We start from the raw sequence: 21,273 nt of genomic DNA on the forward strand, positions 1-21,273 counted from the left end.
TCAAACCACGTACAGCGGGCGATACGCGTCAACCGAACCTGACCAACGGAAGCCCGGAGCCTCCCCCTCCCCGCTCGCTTGCCCCCGGTCCCTTGGACAGACGGGTGCGCGGAGCCAACCGGGCGGCCGCTCGCCTTCCAAATCCCACAAGAGCCAATGGGAGCGCGCGGGGGGCGGAGCCGTCCCGCGTCGGGTTGCGCTGCGCGCGGCTTCCCCCCGCTCGTCCCAGGCCCCGCCCCCCCCCCCCCCCCCCCCCCCCCCGCTCGCTGCTCCCGGAGTAGTTAGTGCCAGTGAAGTGCGGGCGCCGATGAGAGCGAAAGTTGCGCTCTGCTGGGCTCTGGGGGCTTGAAGCGGCTCCGCGCTCCGCCCGCCAGGGCCGCCCCCAGCCCCAACTCGCGCCCGCGGGCTCCTGCCGCGCGCCGGCCCCGCGCCCGCCCGCACCCCATCCCCCGGCCCGGCGCCCCTCCTCAGGAGCCGCGGGTCCCCGCCACTTTCGCCCGGCCCCGGCCCCTGCCGATGCCGGCCATGGTGGAGAAGGGCCCCGAGGTCTCAGGGAAGCGGAGAGGGAGGAACAACGCGGCTAGCGCGGCCGCCTCGGCCGCCTCCGCCTCCGCCTCGGCCGCCGCCGCCTCGGCCGCCGCCGCCGCCGCCGCCGCCTCGGCCGCCGCCGCCGCCTCCGCCTCGGCCGCCGCCTCGGCCGCCGCCGCCCCCAATAATGGGCAGAATAAAAGTTTGGCGGCGGCGGCGCCCAATGGCAACAGCAGCAGCAACTCCTGGGAGGAAGGCAGCTCGGGCTCGTCCAGCGACGAGGAGCACGGTAGGTGGCAGCCGCCCCGCGCCGCCCCCGCGCCCCCAGCCCGCCCCGCGCCCGCTGACCGCCGTGCTCTGCTTCCCCGCAGGTGGCGGCGGCATGCGGGTCGGACCCCAATACCAGGCGGTGGTGCCCGACTTCGACCCCGGTGAGTAGCGGCCCGGGCCAGCCGGCGGCGGGTGCGCCCCGGTCCCCAGCGCCCCGAGGGGGCGGGAGCCCTCGGACAACTTTCTTTTTTGTGTGTGTTCGCCCTGCCGTCCGCGGGGGGAACAGCAGGGCGAGAACGAGAAGGGAAACACACAAACGTGTGCTGCAAACGTGCCTGCGCGCACGGGGAGGGCCCGAGCCGCCCCAGCGGGGTGGGTGTCTCTGTCCCCCTGCGCCCCCGGGGACTGGCGGCGGCGTCGGGGCGGCCACGCCTGGCCTGGGCTCCGGCGGTCCCGAATCCGCACGAGCCGCGCCTCGGTCCGGGTGGGGGTGGCAGTGCCGGCGAGTTGGCGCCTGCGAGCGCCCCGGACTTAGGACGCCCTGTGACCCGTTCTCCCCTACCCGGTGTTGTCCCCCGTGCCTTTTCCTCCTCCTGCCAACCCCTGGGCTCCTGCTTGCCCCCGACTCCCCTCCTATCCCGAGGGCGAGTAGAATAATGACCCCCCAAAATCAGTTAATAAGAGAAGTGTGCTTCCCAGAGGGCGCCTGCCTGGGGAAGAGAGGCTTGTGGCACTTGGATTTTAGGACCTATTTGTAAGTGTGCGTGTATTTCCTTTTTTTTTTTTCCCTTTTTTTCTTGAAGGAAGGGGTTGTGAAAGAATAGAACCTTCAGAAGCTTTAGCCTAACAAATGGTTTCCATCTCCAAGAAATGCCTACACCCTAGAATGAACATTTACTTCCCTTGCTGCTAGTCTGTGTGGAAGCAAATTTAAAGTGGTACCAGAAAAAATCCAATCAGACAAAGGAATTCGTCAGATTTTAATACATGAGATTCTAGGCCGTCTCCGTGTGAGACTGTCTTTAAAGATTGTTGGCATAGAAAATGTTTGAAAGGACGTGGGTTTCATTTCAGAAATAAAATTCAAAAGAGAATCTTGTGGAACTGGAGTTAACAGTTCTCCTGGTTGGAGGGCTTTAGAGCTCGAGGTTCTCTATGTAGGTTACACCACTAGTTTCTGTGAGAAAATAAGTGCATAAATGCTTTTCCTTGGAAACAAGACTGCAGAAAATTGCAAGGATCTAGTCCTTGAAAAAGCTGTTATTAAGGTACTAAACTCTGAGTGTTCTTTGAAGTGAAAATGCATAGGGATCCCTGAGTGAGCTCCTGGGGCACTCTGGAAATAAATCTTTCCCTTCTAAATTTTGGTCTGTTGATTTAAATCTCTTAAATTTATGTAGTGTAACACCCAGGTTTGTGTTCTTGTTAAACTCATGTTAGTTTCCCCTTCCCCCACATCTTCCTTTTTTGGTAGTCACTTCTCAGAGTGACAGGATAGGGCTAGGAGACCAGGCTTTTTCTCCATTCCTTGGTTGGCCACCAGGGGAAGCATACTGTTTTTTGGTTACAGTTGACCCTATCTTCATTTTGTAGGTCAAGTCCATCTTTGTTTTGATACGCAGAATGTAAAGCAAAGTTTGTCACCAGGTTTCCCCCACATATTTTTAAAAATCAACTTGAGCAAATCTTTTAGTTTTAGTAAGTTGGTCAATTTTTGATACATTTTGGTTATATTAGTTTTGAAAGCTTTATTTAAATATGTTGGAGGGGCCGGCCCTGTGGCACAGGCGGTTAAGTGCGCACACTTCGCTGCAGCGCTCGGACCCGGGCGCGCACCCACGCACTGCTTGTCAGTCCATGCTGTGGCGGCGTCCCATATAAAGTGGAGGAAGATGGCATGGATGTTAGCCCAGGGCCAGTCTTCCTCCGCAAGAAAAAAAAAAAGAGGATTGGCAGTTGTTAGCTCAGGGCGGATCTTCCTCATAAAAAAAAATATGTTGGATGTGACTAAAGAAAAGGGCATATGGACAGCAACAACAAGAATTAGATTTCTGACGTTCTTAAGATTGCTGTGTAGCTCTGCATTGTTAGTCAGGAACCTGACTTCTTTGGAGTTGTTCTCTTCATCAAAACAGCAAATGTAATAGGATCATACTTTGAGCTGTCATTGCATTTTTGATGGAATAGGTACAAGTATAAATTTGCTAGACACTTGCCATTCTAAAAGCTAAAACATCATACATGTTCTGCTCCATAGTCTTACTGTCAATTCATTGGGTCTTGGTGTTAACATTTCCAAATTTCCTATTTTGTGTTTGTTTTAATTTGAAAGGGAATCTAACTGCTATGAAACAATTTCAGACTCTGTTTTGCCAATCTGAGCAGTGGGACACATTCCCAGATATGGCTGAAAATTGTGGGATGTTACTATTTCCTAGTGATTTTTTTTTTTAGGTGTGTGCACGTATAACTTAAGATCTAGAGAGAAGACTTCTGTTTTGGAATAGAAATGGTATACCATGTTTGTTTCATGGCAAAAATTTTTTTTTGTAGGTCTTGAGACTTAAGACAGGTTCTTTCTGTGAGTACAAGTTAGAAATAATGTGGAATTGAGATTGTGATTGTTAATGCTTTTTCTCTCTCTCTGCCTGAGTTTTGAATTTATCTTTTGTTTTTTAACCAGAATTTGGACAGGTGAGTGTGAACTTGTCAGAAAGCCTTTTTTTAAAAACTATTTCTGATAAAGATGTGAATGGAAGAAGTTGATTTTATTTATCCACAGTATTCCATCTTGACCCTATTTAGCTTTAAAAACAAATGGTTGAAACTAGGACCACCTGATACTCCTTATATAGTCCAAGGAAGATTCATTTAGTCGTCCCTCACAAATAGTGTGTGAAGTAGATAGAGCTGTAGTCCTAAAATGCTAATTCAGTTCTTATAACCTAATTGAGACCTAGACTAGATCAGTGGACTATGGCATTACTTGGTAATTAAAATACCATCTGTTTATAATGATAGAAAAAGTTTTATCAATTAGATTTAAGAACAAAGACCAGAATGCAGTTCTGGACCTTTAACTTGGGCTTTGTTCTCATGTGGTGTCCAGACTGTCTTTCCATACTGAGTGCTGTAGCAAATGCTGAGTTGTCATTATTTCTTTTAGAATTTAGTAATCATAGAATACAGTAAGAGGGAGGAATGCGTATTCTATCTTACCTCTGGTTAGTTATTTCCTACACTTGTGGAGCATAATTTATTTTGAAATGAGTAGTGTTTTTCTGGACAAAAATGTGAATGTTCCCTTGATCCTACCAATAGGCATACAGAGGAGGAATCTCTAGCCTCTATATTTCCTTGATCATTTGTTTGGTACTCTTCCTCTTTGTTGTCTTCTAGCTAGAGGAACACAGTGACAGGATTTTAAGGTTGACTCAAGTTGTTCTTTGTTTTCTGAAGCAGGTATTATTATGAAAACTTCTTTCCAAGTTGGTTTTCAGTATCACACTTCACTAATAGTAACATTAAGACTCTTACAGGGGCCGGTCCGGTGGTGCAAGTGGTTAAGGGCGCGCGCTCTGCTGTGGCGGCCCGGGGTTCGCTGGTTTGGATCCCGGGCGCGCACCGACGCGCTGCTTGTCAAGCTATGCTGTGGCGGCGTCCCATATAAAGTAGAGGAAGATGGGCATGGATGTTAGCCCGGGGCCAGTCTTCCTCAACAAAAAGAGGAAGATTGGCAGATGTTAGCTCAGGGCGAATCTTCCTCATGAAAAAAAAAAACAGACTCTTACAGATGAGGAAACGTTAATGGTAAAATTTTTGAGGTAATAGTCCTATAAACATGTATCCTATATTTGGAACATTGAATCCAATATATTTAATCAGATTTGAAAATTTGTGATTGTCAGTGGCTCAACTGTCACTTCAGAATTGACTTGTATTAATAAAATGTGTTATGCTTTAGTGTGGAATAGTTTTACTGAACAGGGTATCTTGACCTGCTTTTCATTTCTTTTTACTTTTTCCCTTTTTGAACACATTATTTTCTATGACTTAGTTTCATTGTAAAAATCAGTTTTTTTTTTTTTGTGAGATCAGCCCTGTGCTAACATCCGCCAATCCTCCTCTTTTTTTTTTTTTGCTGAGGAAGACGGCCCTGGGCTAACATCTGTGCCCATCTTCCTCCACTTTATATGGGACGCCGCCACAGCATGGCTTGCCAAGCAGTGCGTTGGTGCGTGCCCGGGATCCGAACCAGCGAACCCTGGGCCGCCACAGCAGAGCGCGCGCACTTAACCGCTTGTGCCACCGGGCCGGCCCGTAAAAATCAGTTTTATAGATAACCTAAAATTCATAAGTTATGGTGAATGCTTTGTGATTTAAACATACTTTGAGGCAGTGTTCACCCAAACAAGAGGTCAGGGTAATGATAAATCCTCTGAGTGGTCACCTTCTTTAAGTAGTGTGGTAGGGAGACACCGAAAGCTGGTTGTCAGGAGATTGAATGCCTGGTCTCTCTGACTAAGAAGGTGATAGAAGGTAGAGCTGGTCATTTTATCCCTAGGAGCCTCGGTTTCCTCAATCATGAATCAGGGGTTCTTCTCATCACTAATAGTCTATGATTATGTTAGTTATAGTCATCTTTTTAAATTTCATGTTTCTTTCAAAGACAATGTAGAGGGCCGGCCCCGTGGCTTAGCAGTTAAGTGCGCGCGCTCCGCTGCTGGCGGCCCGGGTTCGGATCCTGGGTGCGCACCGACACACCGCTTCTCCGGCCATGCTGAGGCCGCGTCCCACCTACAGCAACTAGAAGGATGTGCAGCTATGACATACAACTATCTACTGGGGCTATGGGGGGAAAATAAATAAATAAATAAAAATTATAAAAAAAAAAAAAAAAGGCAATGTAGAGTAGACTGTGAGACCTTGGGCTGGAGAATCATCAAACCTGAGTTCCCATCCTGGCAGTGCCTCTGGCTGGCTGTATGTTGACCCTGGGGAAGTTACTTCATTTTTGCCTTCATCTGTAAAAGAGAGATAATAGAACTTCCTTGAGAGAAGGAATTAACTGAGCTAATACGTGCACAGTGCCTGGCACACAGTGTTTTCTGCTATCCTTATTCTAATTATCATTCATGTAACTTAAGTTGCCAAGTAGTGTTCCCTGCATTGCCTGCTTTACTGCGTAGGTAAGACTGGATTATAACGAACCCATTGATTTGAGTGCAAATCATGCACTGAGATATTTGAAGATGATTGCTTTTACGTTACACCTACCTGCTGCAATTTAGGTGAATATCCTTTCCTGAAAGAGAGAGAACTAGTCCAAAACGTTTGTATAGCAGAAAAGAACACTGCAGTCCAGAGAGAATAGGTAAAACTGTTCAGATCGAGTTTCTAGATAGTACAAAAGAAACCTTGAATCCATTCCTGGGCCAGGATAAGTACATATTAGTGAGGTTCTGAGTTAGGGAGTTTTTGCTCTAAACTTCCAAGTTCTTGTCTTTGAGAGTTAATGCTTTCAAGGTGGGATTCTTCTACCACAGTACTCCCTTCCATGGTTGATGACTGTGATTCAAAGGTTAGCTGGTTGAGGCTAACCAGAGCAGAGTTGTTTTAAAAGCAATGTTAAAGGTCATTTGTATTAAAGAAATTTAGGCTTACTCTGAGAAAGCTATTTTCCTTGGCGTTACTAAGTTCTATGGGGCGATGTAGTTGAAAAAAATCTTAGTCTTTGGAGATGAAACGTCAAAGTTCTATCCAAGTTACTGTATTCTTCCCCAGTTCATCATACTTTTTATATTTTCCTCTCTGCTATGTAGATTGTTGTAATTAATTTATAGTTTAACCCTCACTTTCTTATGAGCCTTTCTTCAGAGGTTCCAGGCATAATGTAAAAGAAATAAGGCTTCTATTTGTCCCCTTACTCTGATGGAACACAGTGATCCTTGGTAAGGAGTATGTGTTAAGTTAGAATTTACATTCAAAACCGAGAACATGAAATCACTTTCTGGGAGAGAGAATCTCGGTAGCAACACAGTAAAAGTCTGAATAAGATAGGAGTTGGGGTTGAATGCTGATTCAGTGATTTGGACTGAGTTAATTCTTACAGGTTTAAATAGCAATTGTGGAAAATATTTTTGACCTTAGAAATGGTAGGGGTATAGTTGCAGCATAGCAATTTCTTCTGTTTTGTGTTCTGGGAGTTTTATTAATACATATATCTAACCTTTGGTTGAGTTTGATGGTTTCTTTTGTTGATTTTTTAAAATGGAATATTTTAAAGTTGGCTTAAGATGGCAAAAAGTATTTTGCTAAAATGTTTGAGAGAAATATTTTAAAATAACATTAAATGTCATTTAGATGAAATGTTAACAGTTAGCCCTAAAACTCCTATTTTTTTCAAATTAGTCAGATTCTTTAGTGATGTGGATCTTAGTAAAAATCGTACACTAGACATAATTCTTTGAAATTTTTGAATTTTCCCTCACAGTAATTAGAAAATTGTAATGTCTGTCTAATCCAACCTTTCCGTCTTCTAGATGAAGAAAATAAGGCCTGGAGAGAGAAAGTGTATTTGTCTGTCTTTCAGTACCTAATCATTAAAAGTATCTCGGGGTAGGCTTGAGGCCATATGAGGCCAAACTTCAACCTTTCAGTGTTTTATTTTTTGTTTTTTTGTGAGGAAAATCAGCCCTGTGCTAACATCTGCCAATCCTCATTTTTTTTTTTTTTTTTTTTTTGCTGAGGAAGACTGGCGCTGGGCTAACATCCGTGCCCATCTTCCTCCACTTTATATGGGACGCCACCACAGCATGGCTTGCCAAGCGTCACGTCGGTGCGCACCTGGGATCCGAACTGGTGAACCCCGAGCTGCAGCAGTGGAGTGTGCGCACTTGACCGCTTGCGCCACCGGGCCGGCCCCAAACTTTCAGTGTTTTAGAGCCTTGTTACTGGGTGTGGTGATTGGGAACAGTAATATGCGTTCATATAGAACCAGAAGTAAGATTTAAACTTTTAAAAATTGAAGTGACTAGATAGTTACTGTGCATAATTTGAATGTCTTTGCAAATTACCATAAGGTAGGATAGAATTGTAAAGATAGAGTTACTAAAAATAAAAACATTCAAATAGAACCGAAAATAATATGTACAATTATGTACCCACCACTGTGATTAAACACTTAATATTAGGCCGTATTTGCTTCAGGTGCAGCTAAAGGCTCATTCCCCCACTCTCAACTTCACTAATTTGAAGTTGATTTATGTTATTCCTATGATTGTTTGTATCCTCTGAGAAGGAGATGCCGAGGTAGAGTTAGGTGTGCAAGAGATTCCTAGGGGTAAGTGCCTGTGAAAGATACAGAGGAGAGGAAGTAAGTTAGGTGGCAGAAGCTTTCAGAATGGATGTAGGTGTGACATCTATGAAGGAAAACAGAGAAGGAAGGATGATTGATGATTGGATCAAGGAGCCTAAGGTTGCAGTGCAGCTTGGAGGAAATCTCAGCCAGAGCAGAGAAAGTTAGAGGAGTCGCTTGGGGAGGAAGGGCCTTGCTCTAGAATGCCTGTGGTGTGAATGCTGCAGTAGATCCCAAAGGTGGCGGGCGGCTGGCACTGTCAGCTAATTACACTCCTTTCAGCACTTTCTCTCCTGAAGGGAAATCTGAGTGGCACACTCGCAAGGCCATCAGAATTCCCATGCATATTTCTCTACTTCAGTACATACTTACGTATGATAAACAGTGTTTTGTTATTGTCAAAATCTTTTTGCAAATAGAATTATTTGTGCATATCCATTTGCTTTGATGCTTTCCAAACAAGTACATTTCCACTAACAAGGCACACGAGTTTCTTTTCTTCACCTAATCTTCACTATGATGTTAGATTTATTAACTCTTTGCAATGCTATCCTTTTGTGATTTATGTTGGCATTTTTCTAATTACTGGTGAAATTAAATGTCTTTGTATGTGTTTTTTGGCTACTCAGGTTCCTCCTTTGAATATATCTTTTGTTATTTTTCTATAGCGTGTTGGTCTTTTTCTTACTGATTTGTGTGAGTTCTATATATATTTGGATATTAATCTTCTGTTAGGGTTGCATATATAGAGTTTTTGTTTTTTCTTTAGTGTGGGGGGTTGATTGAGTTTCTTTGATTAGAAGGAATAAAAATATATCCTTGGTTGGGTATATTTCTGCTCAAAGACTGGCCTTGGTACAGAGCCCCTCTAATATTTGTCCTGATTTCTAAGATGAATGTCACTGAGAATTGACACCTTTTTTATTTTGGTTCAGTGTTATTCAGTTGATTTGGTGTACTAACTGTTAACCGATTGACCCAAATTACAGTGCTTGATAACTTGAAAAGCTCTGATTTAATTTCTATCCAGCATGTAGTTATAGCAGTATACTAGTTAGAGGTTAAAGTTATGGCTTTAGTTCCTGTAATGGTCAATTAGTTTGCTAAAAAAGGTTAAAGTGCTGTGGACTAAAACTAAATTCAGCTGTCTTATGGATTTGCCACTGATTATAAGGGAATAGGCGAGAGTGTGGTTGGGGAAGTACAACTTGTTGTCACCAACAGAAAACCCTCAAAGGAATGATCTATCAATATGTGCAGGTCAGTGTGTGCTTATTATGTGCCAGGCTGGTTTGAACACAATCACAACAGTCATTTGAGGTAAAATTATCTCCATTTTCCAGATGAGGAAACAGGCACCAAGAGGCTTATTGTCATGGTTCAACCTAATAACTTACCCAAGGAAACCCGTTTTAAGATGCCATCAGTTGTAAGATACACCATTATTTTATATATCACTAAGAAAGGAAAAACACCAAGATACCCTTAATTGTAAGTTGCAGTCAGATTTCACTCTAGAGTTTTTCAGGGAGAGTCAGCCAGAAATCCTCTTTAGGAAAAAACACTTAGTGGGCTGGCCCCGTGGCTTAGCGGTTAAGTGCACACGCTCTGCTGCTGGTGGCCTGGGTTCAGATCCCGGGCGCGCACTGACGCACCGTTTCTCCTGCCGTGCTGAGGCCGTGTCCCACATACAGCAACTAGAAGGATGTGCAGCTATGACATACAACTATCTACTGGGGCTTTGGGGGGAAAATAAATAAAAAAAATTATTAAAAACAAAAACAAAACACTTAGGAGCAGTGCTTTATAGGATCAATAGATTAGTTGTTTCCCTGTGGTCCCAGGTGTCCTGGAGTTTTATGATTAGAGTTACCAGCGCCTGCTTCATGTCCGTTCCTGGCAGTGAAAACACAGATGAAATGGAAGGTATCTGGCTTGGTTGATTGGAGCAAATTGGAGTAAGTTGCTTTACTCCTGCATGTATGTTGAAATAGTCATCTTCAGAGCTTAAAATACCATTACAGTTTTTTTTGAGGGGAGCGATTGATTTCTTGTGATTTTATGACTTAAGGTTACAAAGGACAGTGTTATGTTGGCTACCCTTTAGTTTATAACATTGAAATATCTTCTATCTTGCGCTCCCCCCATGTATTTTTCTACAGGTTTACATTGAACTTGAGCTGTGGAATGAATTTAAGAACCATGTCTTTTTTTTTTTTTTTTTATAATTTTTATTTATGTATTTATTTTCCCCCAAAGCCCCAGTAGATAGTTGTATGTCATAGTTGCACATCCTTCTAGTTGCTGTATGTGGGACACGGCCTCAGCATGGCCAGAGAAGTGGTATGTCGGTGCACGCCCGGGATCCGAACCCGGGCCGCCAGCAGAGGAGCGCGCGCACTTAACTGCTACGCCACGGGGCCAACCCCAAGAACCATGTCTTGATTAAGGTGTGAAATGATGCACAAATTAAAATATCTACGAGAGTATTTTTAAAAACCCTTGATTTCACCTGTACAGCTCTCTGGTTATTATTGTTCAGCAACTAATTTCCATCCCTTGCACATTTTTCCCATCCTCCCTCTCAAAAAAATAAAAAACCAACCCTGGGACCCCCCCAGCCCCCAACCCAAAGTGTATATTTCTTGGTGTTATTGGTGAATTTTGTTCTATTTTTCAGAGACCATAGTATACTTAAAGAAAATTGCAAGCCTTATTCTGCCATGTTTGATCATTTGATCATAGTGTAATTTAACTAAGGACTAATTTTTGTCTGCCCAGAGCCTCAAGACTTGCTTTGTATTTAAACTGAGGACATTTAGGTGTCTCTGCTCTTCTGGGAGCTAGTGGTGTCATGTACTTCTGCTTTCTTTTAATAGTTATTTATTTTATTTTATTTATTTATTTATTTATTTATTTTTTTGTGGGGAAAATCAGCCCTGAGCTAACATCCATGCCAGTCCTCTTTTTGCTGAGGAAGACTGGCCCTGGGCTAACATCATGCCCATCTTCCTCCACTTTATATGGGACACCGCCACAGCATGGCCTGACAATTGGTGCATCGTTGCGTGCCCAGGATCCGAACCCGGACGACCAGCGGCAGAGCTCGCGCACTTAACCGCTACGCCACCGGGCGGGCCCCTACTTCTGCTTTCTTTAAGGGTGGTAGCATAGTTTTTTGAGCCACCAATGCAGGTTTAAATGTCTTAGGGTTTATCTTCTACTAACTTGTCATAGTTGAATGTGGGTCTGAGTTTAATAAGAACATGTGCTTGTTTTGACTGACTTTTCTTTAGTAGGCTTTTTGTAATGGACATTTGATAATTAGGCACCAAGTTCATTTATTTAAGAAATGGAAACTCAGGGAAAAATGAGCTTTTAAATTGCGGTTAAAAGCTGATTTTCCCTCTTTTGTATGCCTTTCTTATAATGAATTTGTATGAATTAGAGATGTATATCTTGCTTAAATACATTCTTTAAAAAATTTTTTTATCGAGATGAAATTCATAAAAATAAAATTAATCATTTTGAAGTGAATAATTCACTGGCATTTAGTACATTCACAGTATTGTGCAACCACCACTTCATCCAGTTCCAAAACATTTTCATCACCCCAAAAGAAAATCTCATACCTATTAAGCAGTTGCTTCCCATTCCCCACTCTCCCCAACCCCTCATACATTGCTGAGGGCAGTGTACAGAGGGTACTATGAGACATGGGGTAGTGGTAGAGGGTGGAGAATTGGAGAAACCAGGAATGGTTATCCTTCTTTAGCAGTTTTATCTAGTGGCCAGGAAAGACTGCTTGATGGCCTTAAGTATGTAAAGGTTAATTAAAATTTTTGGGTTGGCTAAACATTCTATTCACTTGAACTTAAGGTATTTCTGTGCTGTTCTGCACATACACACACACTGTCTCTCTCAGTGGAGATTACAATTCTTGTTTTACCTTTACTGGCATAGAAGTTTCTGGGCTTGGGGCTTGTTCTGCTTTCAAACTTAGCATGGATATAGTGAGATCAGGATAGCAGGAAGAGTAGAGTAAGTACCTAGCTAGTCTGGGCTTACTCAATACCAAGAAATAGTTTTAGATGAAATAGTCCTTTGAGCCAAGCCTTAAAAAAAAAATGGGAGTTTTTCAGTGTTTATGATTTTTATGGTGTTTACTAATTAAAAAATTAATATTATATATGTTATAGACGTTAACATTATTTTGAAAATTCTACTTTTTCTTAAAGTTTCAATCTAGATTTTCTTTTTGTCTTGAGCTTCGTTGTCCAGTAGTGTAGCCACTAGCTATATGTAACTATATAAATTTATTAAAATTAAATAAAGTTAAAAATTCAGTTCTGTCACACTAGCCACATTTCAAATGCTCAGTAGACCTATGTAGCTACTGGCTAATGTAGTAGACAGTGCAGAATAGAACATTTCCATTATCCCAGAAAGTTCTGTTGGACAGCGCTGATCTTGAAGTTCTCATGAATTGAAAGCTTTGTTGTTTTTAATTTTTCTAAGTAGTTCAGAAGTTTTGCTGCTTTAATCAACGTGCATGGTGAAATGTGATTTTGGTACAGCTGATAAATATTAGGATGGTTGTGTACTGAATTCCTCTAGTGGAGTATTTGTTAAAATATTGCTATTAAGGTATTCAAGGCTTCTTGAGAAAGCAAGCAGAAATGGAAAGCTTAGGAGAGCTTTGTTTTTTGAGGTGATTATTTAGTACCCAATTAAACCAAAAAGATGATTAAGATGTATGGCTATATTGAAGATAAATGTAGGACTTTAAAAATCAACAATATGAAGCCTCAGCCTTGTCTTGAAAGATTAGGTTTTTAAAAACAGCCTTATTGAGGTATAATTGACATAAACTGTATATTTTTAAAGAATACAATTACAGATATATTAGGCTGCTTAAAGTCCCATTGCTTACTGATGCTCTGTTCGGTCTTTTTTTCTGTTTCGTTTTGAATATTTTCTATTGCTATATCTTTAAGTTCAGTAATCTTTTGTGGTGTCTAATATATTTATTATATTACATTATAATATATTTTATATATAATAGATTGTAATATATACAATATTATATTTAGTATATTTTTCATCTCAGACATAGCTTTCATATCTGGAAATTTGATTTGGGTCTTTTTAAAAAATATATTTCATTTGCTTAACATATTCAGTCTTTCCTTTAACTTCTTGAACATGTTGAAATACAGTTATAATTATTTCAATGCCCTTGTCTACTAATTCTGTCATCTGTGTCATTTCTGGGTCTGTTTCAACTGATTGATTTTTCTCCTCATTATGGGTTGTCTTTTCCTGCTTCTTTGCTTGTCAGGTAATTTTTGTTTGGATGCCAGACATTATGAATTTTACTTTGATGGATGTTGGATATTTTTGTGTTCCTATAAATATTCTTGAGCTTTGTTCTGGAACATGGTTAAGTTCCTTAGAAATAGTTTGTTAATTTCACATCCCATTTTTAAGCTTTGTTAGGTGGGATCAGAGCAGCATTTAGTCTAGGGCTAATTATTTCCGGCTGCTGAACTAATACCCTTCTGAATATTCTACCTAATAGTCTGTGAATTCTGAGGTTTTCCACTCTGGCTGTTGGGAACAGGCACTTTTCTTGGCCCTTGTGAGCCTCATGGATTGTTCTCTTTTATTCTTTTGGGTGCTTCTTTATCCAGAAACTCCAAATATTTTCTTCACAGGCGTGTGCTAATCAGTACTATGCTGAATACTTAAGGAGGACCCTTTATAGTTCTCTGGAGTTCTCTTTCTGTGCAGCTCTCTCTTTTCTGATATTCTGACCTACAGACTCTAGTTGCATTGTCTTCCCTGGACTCAACTTGTCTCCTCACCTCAGGGAGACTGCCTGATGTTCCGCAGGTTCCCCCTCCCTGTGCTGCCAGTTGGAAACTCTCTCCAGGCAATAAACTGGGGCAGTTGTAAGATTTACTTCATTTGTTTCCCATCTCTCGGGGATCGCTGTACTTTGTTGCTTGTTGTCCAACATCTTGAAAACTGTTGCTATTTATCAGATATTTAGTTGTTTGAGATATTTGTCAGGTTTTTAGTTGTTGTAGACAAAGGTAAATCTGGTTCATGTCACTCTACCTTGGCTGGAAGCAAAAGTCTCGATTTTTTTTAAAAAGGAAGGAAGAGGAATTGGTTAGATTCCCTTTTTGGTAGAAAATATGTGTTTATATGTTCTTTTACCCCAAATCTATTTGGTTTCTTCTTGAAGTTGTTATGGCTTTTAAACTTTTAAATTTGGGATTTATGTTCATGGAAACATTCTGTAAATAGAATAATAATGCTTTTAGAAACCAGAATACCAGATTTTATGTTTTTATATAGCTACTGTTCATTTCAATATTCGTGATAAAGTGCTCAGTCTGATCTACCTGCTCACTGAAATCTGATGATTCTAGCTCAGAATTTTCCAAAAGAGGATAGTTTTTTTGAATTCACTATTCTTTACAAAATACATTATTTAAAACTTATTACTTCTAATTAATGTACTTCTCTCCCCACCCCCCCCAACCCCCCACCGCCCCGCAAAGCCCCAGTAGATAGTTGTATGTCATAGTTGCACATCCTTCTAGTTGCTGTATGTGGGATGCGGCCTCAGCATGGCCAGAGAAGCAGTGCGTCGGTGCGCGCCCGGGATCCCAACCCGGGCCGCCAGTAGTGGAGCGTGTGCACTTAACTACTAAGCCACGGGGCCGGCCCTAATTAATGTACTTCTGAGAAAAGTATAATTTAGAAAATATCTCATTCTTTAGACTGTCTTGGACTTCCATCTTGCTGGGATGTATTAAGATGAGTATTTGTGTGTGTGTGTTTGAGTGCATCTGTATTCCTTTTGAAACACTTCTCATAGAATTTTTATTGTTTCCTGGTCATTTTCAGCGAGATGTCTTCTAGATTTTCGAACGTCCGGCTCTTTCATATAGTATATATCGATACTCCTAAACTGAATTAGAGTTTTTATGTATCAGCTGATGAACTGTCATTTTGAGTCCTTGCTTGGTGTTCTGCTTGCTTGGCAACAGGTCAGTTTCCATGGCATTGCCATTTTTTTACAGCATTGTTAGTGGAGTGGGGAGATTGGGAGGTGGGGATGCAGGCCCCTTACCCTGCTAAAAGCAGGCTATAAACTAGAATAGCTGAGCTTTTATTTAGTTTTGTATATTATTAAGTTCCTAGGTAATTTTTTAAGCAAGAGTTTTATTGCTATAAAAAAGTTTTAAAACCACACTTTCTGCCGTATTAAGAACAAATAGCAATAGCAAAGTGGAAGTCTTGGTACCAATAATTTGAAGTGTAGGCTTTACGAACTTGAATGCAGTTGAGACAAAGCTAATAATCATTAGACATTCTAAAAGCATGCAGCTTTTACCCAGACACGTTCATTGGTTGACTGTGTTTAATTGTGAAGGAAAAAACTAGTTTAAGCACATGTATGAAATTGGACTTATACTCTGTAAAAGGAAGATGAGATGTAATTAGGGGTTTTTTTGTTTTTAGCTTTCAGGAACATAATTCCCCTTATGATGTGTCTATTACCTTGTTTTTACACATTCACATTTGTACTTGTTTTTAGGAACTCATTATGTGAGAAAGTGACGGACTGCTTATACTTCTGGTGGTCTAAAAACACTAATTTTTCTCTCTGTTACAGGATATTACACTTACATAGTTTTCCTAAATATTAGTAAATTTGGTTTTTTGCTTATGAAAAGTTGAATACAAGACTCTTAATGAATCCTGTATGTCCAGCAACCAGAATTAATAATTGTGAGATTTTTGCCATATTTGCATAATCAAAAAAAGTTTGTTATTGGAGTTTAGTAAATTTGCTTTTAAGTGGCACTTGCACATTACAGAAAATAAAGTTGTGTATTAGACAATTATTTATTGGATGCTTACTATTTTCCATGGTCATAAAATGCCTAGTCTGGGATGATAACTGCCATGAGATGGAGGTGTGCCTGTGCTCTGAAGGTCTGGGAGCAGCGTGGGACGAGGTGAAGTGGTTGAAATTGGCTGTGCAAGGGAAGGCTTCCCAAAGGTGAGCCTTAAGTTATGTCTTGAAGGGCAGATGAAAGGAAGTTACTCCAGGCTGAGGGAGCTACATGTTCAGATCCTGTATGTAAGGGCTTGACTCTTTTGAGGAATCACATGTAGTTTGATATAATTGAAGCTTGGGGAGGTAATCAGGAGAGTGGTGGAAGGTCAGACTGTACAGGTAGGCACATACCAAATCACAAGGGCCTTGTGTGCCAAGTGAAGGAAATTATTTTATTTTTGAAGAATAGTTTTATTAAAATACAATTCATATACCGTAAAATTCACTCTTTTATTTTATTTTTTGTGGGGAAGATGAGCCCTGAGCTAACATCTGATGCCAATCTTCCTCGTTTTGCTGAGGAAGATCAGCCCTGAGCTAACATCTGCCAATCCTCTTTTTGCTGAGGAAGATTGGCCCTGGGCTAATATCCCTGCCCATCTTTCTCTACTTTATATGGGACGCCGCCACAGCATGGCTTGACAAGCAGTGCGTCGGTGCACACCCGGAATCCAAACCTGCGAACCCTGGGCGGCCAAAGTGGAGCGCGTGCACGTAACCGCTTGTGCCACTGGTCTGGCCCAAATTCACTCTTTTAAAGTGTACAATTTGGCAGTTTTTAGTGTATTCACAGAGTTGTGCAACTGTTGCCACTATCTAATTTCATTTTCATTCCTCCAAAAGAAACCCTGTACTTATTAGCAGTCATTCCCCATTTGGAATTTATTTTAAATGTTGTTTAAATGATTTTTAATAACCATTAAAGACTCATGTCTTTTTGATATATGTAAAAATAACACACCTTCCTTAATGTTTATATTATGAAAGCAATAGTGTCATATTTTTGTGAAATAATATGTCATGTTGACTATGCATTTTAAAACCACACTACTCTGCTTTGGAGAATCATTGTTTAGTAACACTGGAGAGTTTTAAGCCGGAGTGGGCTGTGAGTGTAATTGCAGTTTAGGAAGATCATTGGTTGTTGTGTCGAGAAGAGCTTGTAAGAAAGGATTCATGGAAGATAGGAAGACCATGCATTCATTCAGAAACTTTTAAATGTGCATCTGCTGTGTGCCAGACACTGTTGCAGACACTGTGAACAAACTAGACATCCCAGCCCTCATGGAATTAAGTTCCTGTGGTGGGATGCAGTGAGAGTAGTAATTCAGGAGGGAAATGAGGATAGATTTGAAAGCTCTTAAACTGTTAAAATAGACTTTAATGATAGATTGGATGTGAGGCACAAGGAGGCCACAATAACTCCTGGATTTGCCATTCGCTGAAATAGGGGATATAAGAGTTTTGAGATTTCAGTGAGATACTTACACATAATAATTCAGGCAATATTTACTGAGAATTATGGACTCTTCTCCCATCTCTTCTCTAAATTGGGTCCACTTCATCTGTCTTCCTATTGTAGCTTGTTACTTGCCTCTATTATAGTGCTTCTCTGTCTTTAAGTAATTATTAGCTTTTATGTCTTCTCCACTGACCACTGAGGGCAGGAACTGCCTGTATCATTTTTATATCCCTGCCTACAGACCATCTATACTAGCTTGGAGAATATAATTACTTCTCATTGCCTCCACTGCTGCTATCCTTGTATAAGCTGCCATCACCTATAAGTCAGATGACTGCAGTAGCCTTCTAGTAAGTCTCCTGGTTCTATATATTAAAATGTAAGTCACTATGTTTCTTTGCTGTTCAAAACCTCACAGTGGCCCTCATTTCACTTAGGGTAAAAGTGAAAGACCTCACAGTGGCCCTCATTTCACTTAGGGTAAAAGTGAAAGACCTCACAGTGGCCCTCATTTCACTTAGGGTAAAAGTGAAAGACCTCACAATGGCCTTATAAGACCTACTCAGTCTGGTCTTGCATTACTTCTCTGACTTCATCTCCTTCGCTTCTTTCATATCTTTGCTCAGCTGTTACCTTCTCAATGAGGCCTATCTTGACCTACTTACCTATCCATCTATAAGTGTATTATCTCTAAAATATGACTTACAAACAATCTAGCTACATACTGTATGATTTCAGCTACAGTCATGTGCTGCATAATGATGTTTTAGTCAACAACAGACTGCATATATGACGGTGGTCCCATAAGATTCGTACCATATAGCCTAGGTGTGTAGTAGGCTGTACCATCTAGGTTTGTGTAAGTATACTCTGTGATGTTCACACAATGAGGAAATCACCTAACAACACACTTCTCAGATTGTATCCCTGTTAAGCAGTACATGACTGTACATGACATTCTGGAAAAGGCAAAACTATGTAGACAGTAAAAAGATCAGTGGTTGCCAGGGGTTAGAGTAGGAGGAGGGATATTGGGCAGAGCACAAAGGATTTTTAGGGCGCTGAAAATACTCTGTATGATAACCTTATGATGGATACATGTCAGTAGCTGTCCAAACCCATAGAATGTACAACACCAAAAGTAAACCCTGTGGTATGCGATGGACTTTGTGTGTTAATGATTTGTCAGTGTAGGTTTGTTAGTTGTAACAAATGTCCCACTCTGGTAGGGGATGTTGATAATGGGGGAGGCTGTTCATGTGTCGGGGTAGGGAGTGTATGGGAAATCTCTGTACCTTCCTCTCAGTTTTGCTGTAAACTTAAAACTGTTCTAAAAAAATAAAGTCTTTAAATATAAAAACAATGCTAAATCTAACCACAAATATCATAATTAAATAAAATTAATACTTATTCCTTAGTATAATTAAATCTCCAGTCAACTGTTTTTAAACAAGTGATTTGTTTAGATTAGGATTCAAACAGGATCCACGTTACATTTTTAAAAAATAGCTTTATTGAGGTATAATTGACATTCAATAAATTGTCATATTAAAGTGTATACTTTGATTAGTTTTGACGTATGTATACCCCTGTGAAATTATCACCACAAAGTACTGAATATATCCATCACCTTCAAAAGTTTCCTCATGCTTCTTTGTAATTTCTCCTACCTGTCCCTCCTCCCCTAAGCAATCACTGGTCTGCTTTCTGTCACTATAGATTAGTTTGCATTTTCTAGAGTTTTATATAAATGGATTCTTAAATTATGTACTGTTTTGTCTGGCTTCTTTAATTCAGCATAGTTATTTTGACACTCATCCACATTGTTGTATATATCAATTGATCATTCTTTTTTATTGCTGAGTAGTATTACATTGTATGGATATAACAATATATATATATATTTTTTTGGTGAGGAAGATTGGCCCTGAGCTGACATCTGTTGCTAGTCTTCCTCTTTTTGCTTGGGAAAGATTGTCCCAAGCTAACATCTGTGCGTGTCTTCATCATGGCTTGATGAGTGTTGTGTAGGTCTGAGCCCGGGATCTGAACCCGTGAACCCCAGGCCCCCAAAGTGGAGTGTGCGAACTTAACCAGTACGCCACAAGGCAAGCCCTCCAAATTTTTTTATTTATTCACCTCTTGATGAACATTTGGATTATTTCCATCGTTTGGCTATGACAAATAAAGCTGCTATGAATATTCGTGTACAAGACTTTGTGTGAACATATGTTTTCTTTTCTCTTGGGTACCAGGAATGGAATCATGTAGTAGTTATATATGCTTAATTTTTTAAGAAACTACCAACTTTTCCAAAGTGGTTTTACAATTTTACATTTCCACCAGCATTGTGTAAGAATTCCGGTTGCTCTACAACCTTGCTAACACTTGGTATGGTCAGTCTTTTTAATTTTAGACATTCTAATATGAGTGTAGTGTTATCTCACTGTGGTTTTAACTTACATTTGCCTAATGACAAATGATATCGAGCATTTTTTTATATGGTTGTTTGCCATCCCCATCTCTTCTTTGGTGAAATAACTGTTCACTTCACTCTCTTGGCTTCATGGCCTGGAGACTCTCCAAGTAGTAAGTTGGGCACATGTAGGGCTCATCTCCTTTGTTTCCCATCTTTCAGTATTCTTTGTTGCCTGATGTCTGTTGTCTGGCAGACCATTGTTTCATATGTTTTGTTTTTTTGTTTTTCTGATTTTTCAAAGGGGAAGGTAAATCTGGTCACTGTTACTCCATCTTGGCCCAAAGCACACACACTAAATTTTAATATATAGATACTCCCTCTCTTTCTTCTTCTTTTTCCTTATAATTTAGTTGTGGAAAACCATGAGATTGTCTAGTTGAGTTTCCCTCATTCTGGATTTGCTGATTGCATCCCCATGCTGTTTTAAACATGTTCTTTTGTCCTCTGTATTTTCTGTTAAACTGGTAATTAGAGAATTGATCGATTTCTTTTATTTATTTATTTATTTATTTATTTTTTGTGAGGAAGATCAGCCCTAAGCTAACATCCATGCTAATCCTCCTCTTTTTGCTGAGGAAAACCGGCTCTGAGCTAACATCTATAGCCAATCCTCCTCCTTTTTTTTTTCCCCCCAAAGCCCCAGTAGATAGTTGTATGTCATAGTTGCACATCCCTCTAGTTGCTGTATGTGGGACACGGCCTCAGCATGGCCGGAGAAGCGGTGCGTCGTGTGCGCCCGGGATGTGAACCCGGGCCGCCAGTAGTGGAGTGTGTGCACTTAACCGCTAAGCTACGGGACTGGCTCCGATCGATTCCTGATTAAAATTAATTTTGGCAAGACTGATTCATAAGAGATATTTTGACCATCCTATTTATTTTTATTTATTTATTTATTTATTTTAAAGATTTTATTTATTTATTTTTCCCCCCAAAGCCCCAGTAGATAGTTGTGTGTCACAGCTGCACATCCTTCTAGTTGCTGTATGTGGGACGCGGCCTCAGCATGGCCGGAGAAGCAGCGCGTCGGTGTGAGCCCGGGATCCGAACCTGGGTCGCCAGCAGTGGAGCGCGCTCACTTAACCACTAAGCCATGGGGCCAGCCCCTTGACCATCCTATTTAAAATGAAAACCTCCATTTTGCTCTAGTCACCCTTATCCTGCTCTACTATTTTTTATTTTCATTGTACCTGCTGACATACTTCAAATGTACATATTTGTTTAATGTCTGTTCTAAAATATAAACTCCATAAAGGGAC

The 21,273-nt window shown here is 41.0% G+C and overlaps 1 protein-coding gene across 2 annotated transcripts in view; it reads left to right on the forward strand.

The window, feature by feature from the left end:
* Window positions 1-297: 297 nt before the first annotated feature.
* The window catches only part of RCOR1 (REST corepressor 1), a 125,912-nt gene continuing 104,936 nt past the window's right edge, over window positions 298-21,273 (forward strand). For both annotated transcript variants that reach the window (XM_058567751.1, XM_058567752.1), the window contains exons 1-2: window positions 298-817; window positions 900-959. In XM_058567751.1, coding sequence (XP_058423734.1) covers window positions 517-817; window positions 900-959 — 361 coding nt within the window. In that variant the 5' untranslated portion in view covers window positions 298-516. The remainder of the gene's footprint in view (window positions 818-899; window positions 960-21,273) is intronic.

Source organism: Diceros bicornis, chromosome 24, assembly GCF_020826845.1.
Source record: "Diceros bicornis minor isolate mBicDic1 chromosome 24, mDicBic1.mat.cur, whole genome shotgun sequence".
NCBI classification, from domain to species: Eukaryota; Metazoa; Chordata; class Mammalia; order Perissodactyla; family Rhinocerotidae; genus Diceros; species Diceros bicornis.